The sequence below is a fragment of the Engystomops pustulosus genome, chromosome 8 (assembly GCF_040894005.1).
Source record: "Engystomops pustulosus chromosome 8, aEngPut4.maternal, whole genome shotgun sequence".
Lineage (NCBI taxonomy): Eukaryota > Metazoa > Chordata > Amphibia > Anura > Leptodactylidae > Engystomops > Engystomops pustulosus.
The window spans coordinates 21,104,981-21,121,692 of NC_092418.1; the positions used below are offsets into that span (position 1 = coordinate 21,104,981).

Consider the following 16,712-nt stretch of genomic DNA (forward strand, 5'->3'; position numbering starts at 1 on the left):
TCTGTTTATATCTGTGAGACTCATTCCGCACTGAAGAATGAAGGTTTAACGGACAATAATTTTAACAGATCAGTTAAAAGACGAGAAAAAAAAAAAAAAAAAGAAGATACCATGCTTACAGTTAGTGTCAGTTAATTACGTTTTTTCATTAGATGACGTAAAAATTTCACGTCCTTTGAGATCAATCGGAAAAATCAGCAGAAACTGCACAACAGAAGCCAAAAGCTGATGGGAAGTGGCCCCTAACCCTGTTCCATGTGTCCCCTAATTTCCTGCACATCAAGGCATATTGTGGTCCCCGTTCTGTGTATCCTGGGTGTTCTCGGCCGTCTGACACCCTTGCAATCATACATATGCAGGGGATTAAGTTTCCAAAAGTCTTAAAGGGTTTTTATGGGGCTGACTACCTATACTTTGCATAGGTCAGCATCAGCTTTGAGTTGGTGAGAGTGTGTGTGGGTGGGTCAATTACCCATAATGCCACTGATCAGTTGACCTCTTTATGGTTCAAGGCCTACACATAATGTATGGGGCTGCGTCTGTTCCAATCTGCCACAGGCAGACAAGAACCCCGTCTCTTTTTAGTACCACACACTACATTCTAAGGACTAATATAAGGCTACAGTATGTTGTGAGAAACCAAATTTAATATAGATTATAAATCTTTACAATTGGAATCAAACATTTTCCATTGGATTGAGGACAAGGTTATATTATATAATTTTCTACCAGTGTCGTGCTCCTTGGCTCACCCATCATATCCATGTAGTCTCCACTGACCACATAGCCACAACCAGGTACAGGGCCGCCTATCAAATTTTGTGGGACCCAAACCCCCTAAGAATGAGAATCTGGCCCCGTGTTCACAGCACCTGGGACGGGAGGAGGGTTTTCTGTGACTTGGGGCCCCCTGAACACAGTCACACTATACCCCCCCCTGGTGGTGGCCCTGACCAGCTATATACAGAGACTTGATAAGCCACTAACTGCATCCAAAAGCCGTAATATTACAATGGATATTGCGGAGATTAATTGAAACATTTACACAAGGGTCAGTCCTTAAGAGAATGTGACCCCCAGGCCTGACAGCTGGAGCTGCAGCAGGACATTACATGGTGTTCACATTGGGACATTATATCCAAACCCCTGGGGTCATGTCAAGCAATAACCTGAAATCTAAATGAATAGGTGAAGAAACATAACAGAACAAATATATAAAAATACAACACAAAATTCTACAAATTAGGGAGGTCTTTAATATTCCTTTGTAACACAGTAACATTTACAACGATGGTTACACTGCAGATTACTCTATGACCGCACACTACAAAATCCAGGGAATGCAGAGCCGGTCCATTATCCAAGCAATATCCTTTCAGTCTCTCTTTCCATAGGAAACATGGCGGCTGTATCAAGCGGATACTGCAGGTCTAGATTCCCACAATGCATTCTGTCCGCCGGGGTGACGTCCCATCGGTGCCTGGTACAGATTATAGAAGAGGACGATGCAGGGAATGGGGTGGACATCTTTAGTGCTTCTCCAGAGCCTTCGTTAACAACTCATTAAGGCGCCCAACCATGGGTCGGGGGTCATCATTGAGCCCGGCAGCGATCATTGCGTTCTCATAGACCTGAGTGGTAAGAGATAGATACATGAGGATAAATGTAAAATCTGACATCTCATCAGCAAGAAACAAGGTAAATGTCAGCTTTAAAGGGAGTTTATCAGCAGTTTCCACCGTAAAGTTCTATAAGCACTGCCATTTTTTAATCAAAAACGTATAACTTTTGCCATTTCCCATCTTACCCCGTGTGCACGGCCATTTGTCGTGCAAGTCTATTGGGAGGTAAGGAGTCCCCCCCCCCCCCCCCTTTGTGTGAATTTGCCCAAAACTCCACCCAGTCTTCTGCATAGGGAAGGAGGTTCCAGTCTCGGCAAATCTCTTTCATTTTACGTGTATATTTTCCAGTGCTTATCATACAGACGGTCCTGGTGACCTATTAAGGAGACTTCTGAGGAGTTCCAAAATATTACATTTAAGGGGTTGTACAGTTTGACATCCGCAATGAAAAGATTAAACGGTGGGGATCGGAGGACCCTTAGAGCTCAGCTGTAGGAGCAGAAGACGGCCAGGCACTAGCTCCAGAGCCGCACTGGGATTTACAGGACTGCAGTACAAGTCCCTTAGTGACTACTAGAAACTAGAAATGGTGACTAGAAATGGTGTATGGATACAGGGGAATGACACAACCCTTATGGTTGCAGCTTCTGGCTGGTAACTCACCTGATCTAGAAGTAATTTGGCAAGATCCTGGTCCGTGTCCTTCAACTGCCAGAGCTTCTTAATAAGAGGATGCCTGGAAGATATTCAGATCGAGGGGTCACAGAAAACAATCAGCAAATCTCATCCATGCCCCCTTAAATCAAGATGTGCTGCTAAGACCCCCAATACTTCCTGGCAAACACTTTTTTAAACACATGGGAGAGATTTATCACTGCTTCTGCACCAGTTTTCTAGCATAGAAGCAGTGCAAGAATTTGCGATTTTTAACAGCGCCTACGCCACACCTACACGCCATGTGGAAGTAGAGGGGTTTAGGCGGCCGGTGGAGTGGTTGGGCACGGGGGATTTCCAGGCCAAAGCCTGCGTAATTTTGAAGAACCTGTGAACTTTCTTTCGTTTCAACGTAAAACTTTCCAGGTCTGAGCTAGGAGATGGCGTGGCCGCTATCATACGCCGACGTATGTAAATCTCCCCCCTAAAATTCACTTAAAGAGAACCCGTCATGCAAAATAACCCCCCTAAACTAAATATATTTTCATAAACTGCCATTAGAGAGCATTGCCTCTATCCCTTCATTGTCCCTCTACATGCCTGTAAACCTAAGCAATGAGGTCCTAAAGCTGTATGCAAATGACCTGTGAAATGTCCAATGAATCATTAGCATATTCAAGCTGTCCACCTTATTCATGAGTGGGAGGCACAGCCACACCCCCAGTGCATGACTGACAGCCTGTATAATGATGTGCTTCCTGGTGCTGGTGGCCACGCCCCCTGCAGCCTGTGTGTGCATGTGTGTGTGTGTAGGAGAGATACAGCAGCTCCAGGCAGCCATGTTACAGCAGAACATGTCAGATTCATGTGTAGCTGATGTCTGTGTCTCTCACCTGTGTATTAGGAGGATGCAGCATGTCAGCAGATGCAGCACACACACTAGCCATGCTTTACTATACATTACACACAGACATGAGTAGGGGGAGGAGTGGGGAGGGGGAACAGGGGTGACATCACTGCCTCTGACCATGTGACCAGCCTCATTTACATGATAAAAAATAGATGATTTTACAATGATTAATGTATGAAATAACTAGATAAAGGCTGGGATGGATCCTTGTGAGCTGCTCCAACAGGTTGGTAGTGACAGGACAAGTGACACAGACCTGATGACAGGTGTCCTTTAAGCTTTAATGCAAAATGGTTTTAAGAATATTTTCCACCACCAGGGGGCGCAGCATCAGAGAAGATCTCAGTAAATGGATTTTTGGAGACGTCTGCACCTCTACAGTGACCCGGACGAGAGGCTAATATAGTGATTAACGTTTAAGCTACTAAGTGGTTTGTAAATGTTGCCATAAACATCGCTATCGCAGCGCCACAGGCCGTAAAGCATCATGGGAAGATAAAAATCAAGAAATAATTGACCCGTAACCAAACCAGAATAACTAAAACCAAAACAACCTTTACGATCTTAATATTACATCTCCTACTACTTAAAATATCTACTCACCCAGTATTGATCTCTAGGGTGGGCTGCAGGAGCTGCGCTCGTTCTTCATTAGTTTTGGCCAGCTGCTGTGTACGCAGAAAATGTCTCGCAGCCCCCATCTCCAACACAGTTATCATGGCCGGGTGCGTGTCCAGACGTGGTGTGACCTATATATAACACAACGTGACCATTGTAAGGGGACAGGCATATGGATTTATATGCACCATTCAAGCTTATGAGAAATAGAAAACATTCACAGTATTAATTTATCCTACATGGAAGTTGACATGTGGTGCAGGCTGTAAGATCCTTAGCATCAATTTCCTGCTGCGGATCCCAAACTAGAAGACTGAACTGAGCTCCCAAATCCATAATCAAGTCTACATATAACACGGATAAGATGTAGATTTCTGTACAGAACACTCCGCACTGTATGCAGTTACTCCATAAGGAGGCGTCCAAGATATGACTACATTTACCTTGATATTGCTCACTCGAGTCCCCAAGCCGTTCCTCATCCAGGCCATCAGATCTTCAGACTCCTTCTCAGCCAATCTATCAGCAGCTAAAGCACAAGAGAGACTAGAGGTTTAATATCCGATGTCATCTCCTCATCCGCAGCAGCACAGGATGAAATGATAGATACCTGGACGACCGTCCTCAAATTTTTCCTCCTTGTAATGATCAACCACGATGTCCGTCTCCACCGAGATCAGTTTCTTCCTATCAAACTCCCGCAGGTGCAACAGGGTCAGCTCATCGAACTGCTCGTAGCAGAAGAGCACCTGGAGAGAGAGGGGAGACCCAAAATGTAGCACAGGCTAAAGGGGTGTGAAAGCAAATACAACGGGGAGGGGAGGGAAGGAGGGGCGCACCTCTGTCTGCTTCTGCTTCATGGCCTCATAGTAAGGGCTGTGCTCTGCCAGGTGCCGGTTGGGTGCACACAGGTAGTAGATGTTGCGGGATCCTGCTTGCATGCGGCTGCCGTAGTCTAAAAGACTGGTCTGTTCTCCGGCCGGCAGTGCTGAAGACTCAAAGCGCAGCAGTTTTCCGATGTCCTCCTGGAAAATTCATTATGGGAGAGTCTTGTTAAAATGGATTAATACCCCATAGATATCACATTTATCTGTCATATTAGGTGAGATGTGTCCTGCTCACATCGCTGGAGCACTGTAGTTGACGGATGTGACTATATACTAACACATGCTTCATACCTTCACCTCCTGCTCCTGGGTGGTTACAATCCCTTCTCGGATAAAAAGCCCGTAGTCCTCAAAGAATTTTTTGTATTTCTCCGGATCCTTCTTGCTTTGGTCGAGGAAGAATTTAATGAGTCGTCTTTGCAGCACCTCTCGGAGTTTCCTGTGTGAAAGGGATATATCCAATGCCTTGTATCAGTTCTGTCTGTGATCTCCCCGAGTCTTGTACATTGTCAGTGACATCGCAGCGAGATCTGGTGATATGATATTTATACACTCATTTACTTTCTCACCTTATCAAAGAACTTTCCTGTAGCAGTTCCCTGCTGAGATTCAAGGGAATATCCTCACTGTCCACAACCCCTGGGGAGGAACAGAAATGGAAATGATATCCTCCAATACATTAAATATCAACATTACACATTCTGCCAGTACTGAATGTTGAAAATTTTTGCAGAAAGAGCCTGGGCAGCTACATTGGGTTCTTGTACTGCAGCCAGTGTCTCGCATTGTCCCTGGAGATCGGAGTAATCTTACATTTGTGTATGGTGCAGGACTGTGGATTTATACTCCAGGATTGTAGTTTCTATGAGTTCATACAAAGGCGTACTATAGCGTTTACTCAGAAAAGAGCAGAATGGCTGTGGGGCTGTTGAATGGAGAAGGATAAGAACACAGCAGTGTGAGGACCCAGCACAGTGTACTTGGAGAAGCTACAATAGAGTCTGTAAACTTTACAACTGATAGAAGTGTGGAAAAGGAAATCTTATCTTCTTCGTGTGCTTGTAGTAAGAAAACCACAAATACAATTTCCTACTTTGCTGCCCGGTCATCGAAAACGCTAAAATATCTGAGCTCACCCCGTAGAAAGCGCAACCACTTGGGCAGGATGTCAGTAGCCTTGGTCTGGATGAGGACTTTGCGGCTGTATAGTGCGACACTAGACCCCAGCTCTCGGCTTACGTCAAACATAGAAGGTTTCTGCAAAAAAAATAAAAAAATAAAAATACAATAACTTTCAATAATCATCCACAACAACACACTACCAACCTAAAATAGGGGAGACTATGGGGATTGGTGAGGGTCTGATGCCAAGATTAGGAGCCTCATTCCTCTAAAGTGATAGATCATAGACGCCTCCTGCCTCCCCATTCATTCTCTAGGAGACAGCTGAGCCATGTACGGGGCTATCGCACGCAGTCCCATAGACCGTGAATGCAGCGGTAGGGCATTAGCAAGAGGAAAGTGGATCCCCTTACTATTATTGTATGGGGGTCCCAGTAGTAAGTCTGCCATCAATCTGCATTGTAACCCTTATTCATAGGATCTTATCTTAGGCCGACCCCTTGAAGCAGGTCATCTATGCAGCATAAAATCCACTCACCATCTCGGGCACATAGAAGATGCTCCTAATATTCAGGGGAGCGTCCGCCTTGTAGTGCAGTGTGTAGCGCGGCTTATCATACGCCTGGGCAATGAATCGGTAGAACTCCTCGTGCTGCCACTCTCCAATCTCTTTGGGATCCATCATCCAGAGAGCCTGAAGAAAAGACAAATTATAGATCATCCGCAAAGTGAAGGGGAAACTTAAAGATGGGGGAGAGAAGGGTTAAACCCCTACCTGCAGGGTGTTAATCCTCTTGCCGTTGAGGTACAGGGGAAAGCTGACAAAGTTGCTGTATTTTGTCACCACCTCTGCAATATGGAAGAAAGGTATGAAGTAGATGTGCATGGATGCCATACATAGCGATGGCTGCCCATCAGGTCACATACAGTATATTGGGGGGAGACTTATCTCTGCTTCTTCTATAGTTTAATGGCGTAGGAGCAGTTGAGCAGTGCAAGAATTTGAGATTCTTACAGCGACTGCGCTGGGCATAGAGGGGCGCAGAGGCCGGCGGAGGGGGTGGGCACGGGGTATTCCAGCGCCATGCCTGAGTAATTTTTTTTAAAATACCTGGTTTTTATGCAAAACTACACAAGGTCAGACCTGGCGTATTTTTGCCAGTGGCCGCACCACCTACCAGATACATCCCTACCATACCCTCGGGCAGGAGCGCCAGCGTATGATAAATCTCCCCCTATATGCTCAAAGTATATGCTACAAGCTTCCAAAATGAACAGCCATACTCAGAGGTGTCTAGGGGGGACTGCCGTAACTCACCTCTAACTCTGTCCTCGCTGGCAAACTCCTTACAGTCTTCTTTAAGATGAATGACTACTTTGGTCCCTGCCCTCACACCGCTGGCCTCTGCCAACTCAAAGACACCAGATCTAAGGGGAAGGAAATACAAGACATGAAGTTGTAGGACAGGTATAGTGACATACTGTGGAACGCTATGGACTATGTTGGTGATATGTAATCAGCAGGAAATTAATATATAGGATTATCATCCACATAGATCTGGCGTTTCATTGATGAAATTCAGGGCCGTCCAGTACTTACCCATCAGATGTCCAGCAGTACCCCGGGCTGCCAGGCTCTGAAGCCTGAGAGTACACAACAACTTTGTCAGCGACCATGAATGCAGAGTAGAAGCCGACTCCAAACTGACCGATAATCTTCCCCGAGCTATCAGCCTGGTTCTGCAGGGCTTCAAGAAATGCCTACACAAAAATATAGATCAAAATTCATCACAAAAATGAAAAAATGTGCATAAAATTACATAAGAATTACTAGAAAGCAGGATTACCTTGGATCCAGAACGTGCGATGGTGCCCAGGTTGGAGATCAGCTCTTCCTGTGTCATCCCCACTCCGGTATCCTATAGGAATAATGTCACGGTTATATAGGGACCAGAAACGCTTCTATAGTCATTCCCGATTCAGCCAGTGCTACATAACCATATACGCTTAAAGGGGTTATCCAAAGTTTAAATGTTGTTCTCCAACCACATTATAGGTGACGGGTGATGCTGACCAAAGAGAGTCCAGCCACAAGGACCCGAAATGATCACCAAAATTGGGCTCCCCTTCCACCTAATAAAATGAGCAGCAGGTAGATCATGAATTCGACTGCGATATACACAATTTCTATGGACATAAGGAGATATCTGATCATTAAAGGGAACCCGTCACCACATTTTTCCCAAACACAGCTGGTGGCGTGTCGAGGGGAGCATGTCCTTTAGCAAACTGTAAACAATGCATATATCTGATCACATGAAATCACAGCAGCCCCCATGGACTTCTACTCATCTCCATGCCTCAATGCAGGCTGTTGTGATTTCATGTGATCAGATCAGTTTGCTAATGTTAGAAGGCTAAGCTTAGCTGATGTCACCCTGGTCACATGACATTACTTCTGCATGCTGAGAAAGAATGGGGATGAGCTGCTGGATTCAGCCCGGGTAGGACACATCCCGTCAGTTCATCATAGATATCCCTGGATACCAGGTAATATTATAAAGTTGCTCATATGGGGATATCAGGGAAACAATTTTTAGCTAAAAGAAGGAAGTCAGTTAATAGGGCTCTATGGGAACTTGCCACTAGCAGATTCCCTGATATTATGATAAGTGGGAGTCCTAGCTCTCAGACCCCAACTCATCAGAATGTTATCACCCATCATGTGGATAGGGGGTAACATTTAAACTTCCCCTTATAATCTTACCTGGATGATGAGAGTGCCCTTCTCGCTATCTGTGTGCAGGTGGATCTCCATCTCGGGCAGTCCGCTCCCCTGAGACAAGAGCTTGTGGCGCAGCTTCTCCAGGGCATCGCTGGCGTTTGAGATCAGTTCCCGGATAAACACCTGGAGAAGAGACATACAGGGTCAGATATTCTCCAATGCAGAAGACATTAAGCTGCACGGAGGCCACGGCTCCTATTATCTGTGTGGTGATAACCTTGTATTTGCTTCATCCTACAATGTCTGTTCTTAGATGGAAATCTATGAAGAAAGATTATAAAAGGGAGAACTTACCTCCTTCTCCGAGTATAATGACCGGGCAACAATATCCAGGAGCTTCTTTGTTTCCGCCTGGAACTCATGCTTGGAGGCGACACCTGCAAGACATTGACGCTCAGTGACCTCTCCACCAACCAGTTCAATCAGGCAGACGGGTCCCATGTAACACAGAGAGCGATCATAGGACTGCTGGATCCCCGGGTACAGTATTTGGCCATTTCCAGCAGTGCTATAGAAAATGTTCAACATATTGCTTCATTCAACTTTGTGGATGGACAGACAGACCGACAGGAGGGACCCCCCTCCCCCGTTTTCATGGTGCAGGTCCCGAGGCTGAGATCAAACAGTCCTGATTCTGCCCGCATTGGGGATCACTCACCTTGTACACTCTCAGTATCGGAGATTATGTTGTGCAGGACTGGCTCTTCCTCCTTGTTCTCTGCAGTTTGTGTGGTGTATCTCCGGTACGTGAGGCTACTCAGTGCAGGGAGCTTCCTGCTGGAGGTGGGCACCGTATGCCAGGGAGCAGGCTGGTACTTGGTGATGCAACCTGAGAGAAATAGATCCTATTACTCATAATTACATTATTAGTTGTATCACAACATGAGGAGGCACACAGACAGCCGAAACAAAAAAAAAAATAAAAAAAATCTGCATTTGTTTCATCAACAGCGCCACCACGGTCTATAGGATTTGTGGGGTATTGCAGCTTAACTTCACACCCTCCGTAGAGTGTGAGTACCAGACAGAACCACATGACAGGTGTAGCACTGTTTATTTAAGAAAGAAGCCATGTTTTTTTCTAATCCCTTTGACATGCGTTTGTTTCAGAGAATGTTATTGATTGAAATGTCCCCTTTATTCTTTGCACGAGATCCAGATAGTAGAATAAATAAGGTGGCAATGGTCTAACCTTATCTCTACAACATAGGCAAACTCAGCTCTGCTCTACGCTACCGGCACTGCGCTCCAATATGGGTCAGGGTAGAGAGGATTCTGCAGAGTATTGGTCTCTAACATGTGGGAGATGTAGTTCTATCTAGATAAAGTTCTTTGTCCATGCAAAGCTGTCACAAAATGTAGGAAGCAGGCAACACCTCTTTGGACCTCATATAAAGGGACGCAGGTGGGTTTAGGTGGTGTCCAGTACCACAGAACAGTCCAGTCCAAGAAACAGCGCCTCCCCACTCCATAGGCTGTGTCTGATATTGCACAATTTCTGTATTCAATCTGCTGTACCTGATACATCCTATAAGCAAAAGGGGCAGCGTTGCGTTTATGAAAAACTACAATCCACAATCTCTTTAAAGGGGACATCTACGATTTAGAAATCTGAATCTTGGATAAATCCTTACAACACACGTGGCAGTGCACGTGGCAGAGCGCCAGACACTATGTGGTAACGCTCTTGATCTTGTCCTGCCTGGGGTCAGCGGGTGTCGCAATGTTGACAGATCACATTAAATAGTGGACAAATGGACAGACAGTCTGCTGACCGCCCTGAACATCACTATTAGGGACTCCCTGTCCTCGATGGTAACCCTTTCATCACCAAGCAAGTTAGTTTCTTGATGATGTACACTCACCGGCCACTTTATTAGGTACACCTGTCCAACTGCTCGTTAACACTTAATTTCTAATCAGCCAATCACATGGCGGCAACTCAGTGCATTTAGGCATGTAGACATGGTCAAGACAATCTCCTGCAGTTCAAACCGAGCATCAGTATGGGGAAGAAAGGTGATTTGAGTGCCTTTGAACGTGGCATGGTTGTTGGTGCCAGAAGGGCTGGTCTGAGTATTTCAGAAACTGCTGATCTACTGGGATTTTCACGCACAACCATCTCTAGGGTTTACAGAGAATGGTCCGAAAAAGAAAAAACATCCAGTGAGCCGCAGTTCTGTGGGCGGAAATGCCTTGTTGATGCCAGAGGAGAATGGGCAGACTGGTTCGAGCTGATAGAAAGGCAACAGTGACTCAAATCACCACCCGTTACAACCAAGGTAGGCAGAAGAGCATCTCTGAACGCACAGTACGTCGAACTTTGAGGCAGATGGGCTACAGCAGCAGAAGACCACACCGGGTGCCACTCCTTTCAGCTAAGAACAGGAAACTGAGGCTACAATTTGCACAAGCTCATCGAAATTGGACAGTAGAAGATTGGAAAAACGTTGCCTGGTCTGATGAGTCTCGATTTCTGCTGCGACATTCGGATGGTAGGGTCAGAATTTGGCGTCAACAACATGAAAGCATGGATCCATCCTGCCTTGTATCAACGGTTCAGGCTGGTGGTGGTGGTGTCATGGTGTGGGGAATATTTTCTTGGCACTCTTTGGGCCCCTTGGTACAACGCCACAGCCTACCTGAGTATTGTTGCTGACCATGTCCATCCCTTTATGACCACAATGTACCCTGTAACATCTGATGGCTACTTTCAGCAGGATAATGCGCCATGTCATAAAGCTGGAATCATCTCAGACTGGTTTCTTGAACATGACAATGAGGTCACTGTACTCAAATGGCTTCCACAGTCACCAGATCTCAATCCAATAGAGCATCTTTGGGATGTGGTGGAACGGGAGATTCGCATCATGGATGTGCAGCCGACAAATCTGTGGCAACTGTGTGATGCCATCATGTCAATATGCCCAAAATCTCTGAGGAATGCTTCCAGCACCTTGTTGTATCTATGCCACGAAGAATTGAGGCAGTTCTGAAGGCAAAAGGGGGTCCAACCCGTTACTAGCATGGTGTACCTAATAAAGTGGCCGGTGAGTGTAGTTATAAAACTCACGATGGGAGAGAAGAGTTACACACATTCCTATGACAATGGTTTCCTGCGTGAGGTCTGGGACCCGGCTACATCAGCGCCATAGAAGTGAACGGCGCACACTATGCTCCACTAAGGGTGGGATGTTCTGTCTGTCTTTCTCTTGAAGGCTGGGGGTCCCTGTGGTAAGAGTCCCCCAATAACCTGGACCCTGATCTGAAGACAGAGGAACATGAATTTGCCAACTGGTTTAAAGGGGAAGTCAAGGTGATGAGATTTTTGACACCTATGGCCTGTTGTTTGCCGTTATATCTTCAGTGCTGCTCCAATGTCCATGGAGTGTAATGGTAATAATAAGGGGAGATGTGAACGAACCCCAAGACAAGCAAGACCGGTCATACCCAAAACTTAAAGGGATTGTTCTAATCACATACCGATCTGCTTTAACTTAAAATGACTAAAAATTCACTTATTTGTCCCAGTCATTCTGATACCAGCTGCTTTTTTCGGCTGCGGTCATGTGACACAATGACCTTTAGAGAAACACTATATGACAGCACAGCCCAGGATGTAGAGGTCACCACTGAGGTCAGAGGTCATTTGCCCCGAATAGCAGCTCACATGACGAGAGCCATAATGGATAGCTGACCCCAGGCCAACACTGCACATGAAGTGGACAATCCCTTTAATAGAATTTTTGCTATTGTTTACATATCTATACACAGCAGTGATCTTCACCCCGCGGCACTACAGCTCCCAGCATGACACGGATGCAGAGGACTCATATATTATACATATACTATGGTGATAAAATTAGGTGATCCGAAACTTTTTTTTGGGTGGGATGCTGTAATCCTGGACATGTGGTCTCACAAGAGGAGCCCGATCCTACAAGAGCCCTGAGCCTCAGTGACAGGCATCCGGGGAGGACATTAGAGGACACAGTGATCACTGGCAGCACGTGGGGATGACAGCCGGGGAGAAAGACACAAATGACGTCAGAGTGCTGTGGCGCGATGTCACACTCACCATTCAAGCTCCTCCCTGACACGACGGCTCCGGAGCGGCTCCACGACCGCAGCGCCCGGCTTAGGTTTCCTCTGAGAAGAGCTGAAGCCGCCATGTTTCTTCAGGGGACGCGCACGAGAGTGACGTCACTGCCGCGCGCCTCCAATCTTGCTCTGTGGTGACGTCATTTTTAGGGCGGGGTTAGGTCTGGGAGGGACTGAGCAGAAATATACAGCATCATACACACAGTGCGGCGGCTTCCTCTGGTCATGGCTTTCCCGGAAAGTTGGGTGACAATTCCAATCTGCAGCTGTAATGGTGGCCATGGACGTTGTCTTCCAGCTTTCCAGGACATAGAGGAAGCTGCCATGCTTTTCAAAACAATGAAAACGCAACGTGTGAACGCGGCCTTAGGCTGGTGCCACACGTGCCGCTTTGTCTGCGTTTGGAAACGCCTGCGATCGGGAACGAGCGGCCGGTGTTTTGCATTAAATTAACGCAAAACATCGGCAGCTCGTTCCCAATTGCAGGCGATTCCATAGAAACGCCAATGCGATTGGGCCGCGGCCGAAGGGTGATGCCATACATGGCGTTTTGAAACCGTTTTTGGTCCGTTTTTAAGCAATCCGTTTAAAAACGCATGCGTTTTTGACAGGTTTTCCGAATTTGTGCAATAAAAAATGGACAAAAAATGCGGTTTTTAACAGACTGCTTAAAAACGGACCAAAAACGGTTTCAAAATGCCATGTGTGGCATCACCCTAAGGGTGAAGACACGAGTGGCGTTTTTGGGCCGTTTTTACGAAGTGCGTTTTCAGATCATAAAAAACGCATGCGCTAAAAAAGGCATGCGTTTTTGTCCGGATTTCCGAATTTGCCCAATTAAAAACGGACAAAAAAGCATGCATTTTTTACGATCTGAAAACGCACTTAGTAAAAATGGTCCAAAAACGGCCTAAAAACGCCACGTGTGTCTTCACCCTAAGGGCGCTGTCCCACGTTGCGTTCGCAGACGCAGACCAAACCGCGCCCACTGGGGCGGTCCGCGGCCCGATCACATCGGTGTTTTTCTATGGAAACGCCAGCGCGGCTCGTTCCCGATCGCAGGCGTTTCCATAGAAAAACACCGATGCGATCGGACCGCCCCAGTGGGCGCGGTTTGGTCTGCGTCTGCGTTTGCGAACGCAACGTGGGACAGCGCCCTAAGGGTGTAGTCATAAACGGCAGTAGTGTTCCATTCACAAACCCAACACTAGCGCCCAGGGTGGGCCTTGGCCCGATCGCAATTGAGTTTTTAATGAAAAACATGTGATTGGTCTTGTATTCTATTCGTACTGGTTATTGATGTGTTTCACTGGAAACGCAAATGTGTCGGGGATGAGGCCCATCTCCATTGTGCTAGCGCTGCTTCCATTTAAAAAATGCAAGACGGCAGGTTCTGGTTACTGATCACTTGGGCCAAGGCCCGCCACTGTTTGTAAATGCAGCACTAGCGGTACATGACATGAAAACATGGCGGCTGTCTTCCAAATACAACTCCCTCTGTACCCGGAGGCTGCGTTCATATGATGCGTTGCATTTTTGGCGCATTCCAAAGGCTTCATCCATGAACACCTAAACATTCCACTCCATTTGCTAAAACGCAATGTAACCTCAGCCTGTGATCACGGTTAAAGCCTTTGGAATGCATCAAAACACAACCAAAAAACACAACGCATTGAGGCTTATTTACTAAGGGTCGCAGATTGCATATTCGATGGTTGCGAGATTTGCGTGGCTTTCAGGCGTCAGAAATCTGGGGGCGTGCCGCCGGACAATCCGACTGATTCGGACTAAGCGCGGGATTTAACTTTCAAATTGTGTTGCAAGCCCAAGCACTTATATGCACCGGGAAGAAGAAGGTGAACTCCGGCGGACCTGATCGGGAAGCGGCACATGCAGGATATCGGGCGCACGATCTTAGTGAATCGTGGCACAGTGCATTGTACACGGACAGCGCACTTTCTGTGACCAGGTAAGTAAATGTGCCCCAGTGTGTGAACGTGACCTCAAAGAGAACCAGTCGCCAGGTTTTGACCCTACTAAACTACTCAAATCAGGTATAAAATGTCCTTTCTAGAACTTCCTCTTTCAGGTGAAATCTCACTAGTTTAATTGTAAAACATCTCCCCCAAACATAGACAAATATGACTCTTCTCATCCTATTTTTACAAGTGTTGTAGTGGTCACTTCAGAACCCCGTATCTTTTGTGCTATAGCACCTAGAAACATGCTGTTTGTATCAAATTAAAGATAAGGATCTCATCTGTCAGATCAGGTGTATATGTCTGTGTGCTACAGCACCAGAGATACAGTAAGTTGATACAGTTCCAGCCCGGCTAAGCGTATAATATTTCTATATAGTTCTTAGACTCCTGTCCACTGCTGTGTGCAGCCTGTGGGATCGATACAATACATCTTGATTGATCTCCCGGTTTGGGGAATACGGCGGGTTTACATAGGGTGCACACATTCGCTTTGGGCGAGATTTCACATAAAAGACAGAATTTTAGAAGAGACATTTCATTCCTTACCAGAGGGGGCTGGGAGTTTAGTGGGGTAAAACCTCACCTTATACAAGTCCTTCATCACACGTGACCCAAAGCTTTCAATAGTTGTGGAAATCCTGCAGATTTTGTGGTTGCACAAAAATGCCCTGTAATCCCTGCAACAGCGCCACTCCTGACCCTGGTCTGTGCTGGAATTGCAGCTCAGCAGGATAGTAATAAATGGAAGTTGCACTACCTCACACTGCCCCTAGGGAGGTATGGAACGGTTTCTTGGAGGTACGGACAATGTTTTTCGAAACCTTGAAAAAACTTTAATGCCCTGATTAGGAAATATTCACCAAATCTGCTGCAGAAATTTCTGTTCCTTTTATCTCCAATAAGTGGAGATATTCACGGCTTCTTCCTGCAGAGGCTGCTAATGATATGCTGTCAATCATCCAGCTGGAGGAGGAGCCTCACAGAGGCAGAGCAACAGGGATTTTGTTTACAGGCCTCTGATTGGTGTTTGAGGGCAGGGGCGGAGCTTTGTAGGAAGAGACACTTCCACTTTTTTAACTCTTTCCCATTTGTTGTGTGATGCTGGAGGAGAAGTCACTACACTGGGAGATGATGGGTGCCACACACTGAGCCTCTTCCCATCACTGCATGTGCAGCTACAGGTCAGGCAGGAGCCTGGTGTAAACTGAACCTAAAGCCAGTCATACACTTGTAATAGGCCACTGATCTGGTGTGTACACAGCACATTATGGGAATCATTCTAACTGCGAGACTGGGGTGGGACCCCTGCAAGACATAGCGTTTATGACAGTAAGGTTCACGGGTGCCTGGTATGAATGCTGGGATGTGCAACCTGCTGCTGAATTACTAAATCATGCACAGAACCTTAAAGGGGTTGTCCCAAGCTTGTATCTGGGTAGGGGAGAACATTCTGATAGGTCAGAGACCAACGGAGCACAAGAAACCGGCATATTTGGAGAACAGGGCCCAGTTCAGAATAATGGGTGTAGCGCCAAGGCCATCACATCTTTTGCCTCGCCATTCAATATTATGGTAGTTTTGGAAATTGCTGAGCACAGCGCTGGGTTAGCTCCTGTGCACCCATTCACTTTCTATGGCTAGAGATACCAGAGCACTGTGTTTTCCAATAATATTGAATGGAGCAGCAGAAAAGCTCAACCAACAGCCCCACCCATTAGTGATTATGAGGACCCCCTATACTCCAGATTGCTGGGGGTCCCATAAATCAGACCTTCAGCAAATTGTTACCTCTAATCATGTGGATACTTGGTACAACCCCTTTAAGCTCTTGGACCCCCCACCACACATACTTCATACAGTTACGGACTGAGTTTACCATGCAGTACAGGTTACTCATCCCTACATGTATTGTAAAGCAAAGCTGCAGTGTAAAGCATGGCGGGGGGAGGGGATGGGGTCTCAGGCTATGGAAAGCAGCTGATGGATTATGACCACAGACCTAATTGTCTGGGTGCAATATTTTACATACTT

General features: G+C 46.4%; 1 protein-coding gene across 1 annotated transcript; it reads right to left on the bottom strand.

Annotated features, from left to right (window-relative positions):
* Positions 1-1,233: 1,233 nt before the first annotated feature.
* Positions 1,234-12,831, bottom strand: TRAP1 (TNF receptor associated protein 1). The gene is made up of 18 exons (XM_072120157.1): positions 12,677-12,831; positions 9,257-9,427; positions 8,893-8,975; positions 8,581-8,721; positions 7,661-7,732; positions 7,414-7,574; positions 7,132-7,241; positions 6,589-6,662; positions 6,352-6,507; positions 5,828-5,948; positions 5,261-5,330; positions 4,983-5,130; positions 4,644-4,829; positions 4,415-4,553; positions 4,248-4,333; positions 3,790-3,935; positions 2,286-2,358; positions 1,234-1,631 (listed from the first exon to the last, which is right to left on the bottom strand). Exons 1-18 carry the CDS (start codon positions 12,768-12,770, stop codon positions 1,530-1,532), a joined length of 2,133 nt encoding a protein of 710 aa, XP_071976258.1. The 5' UTR covers positions 12,771-12,831; the 3' UTR covers positions 1,234-1,529.
* Positions 12,832-16,712: the final 3,881 nt, after the last annotated feature.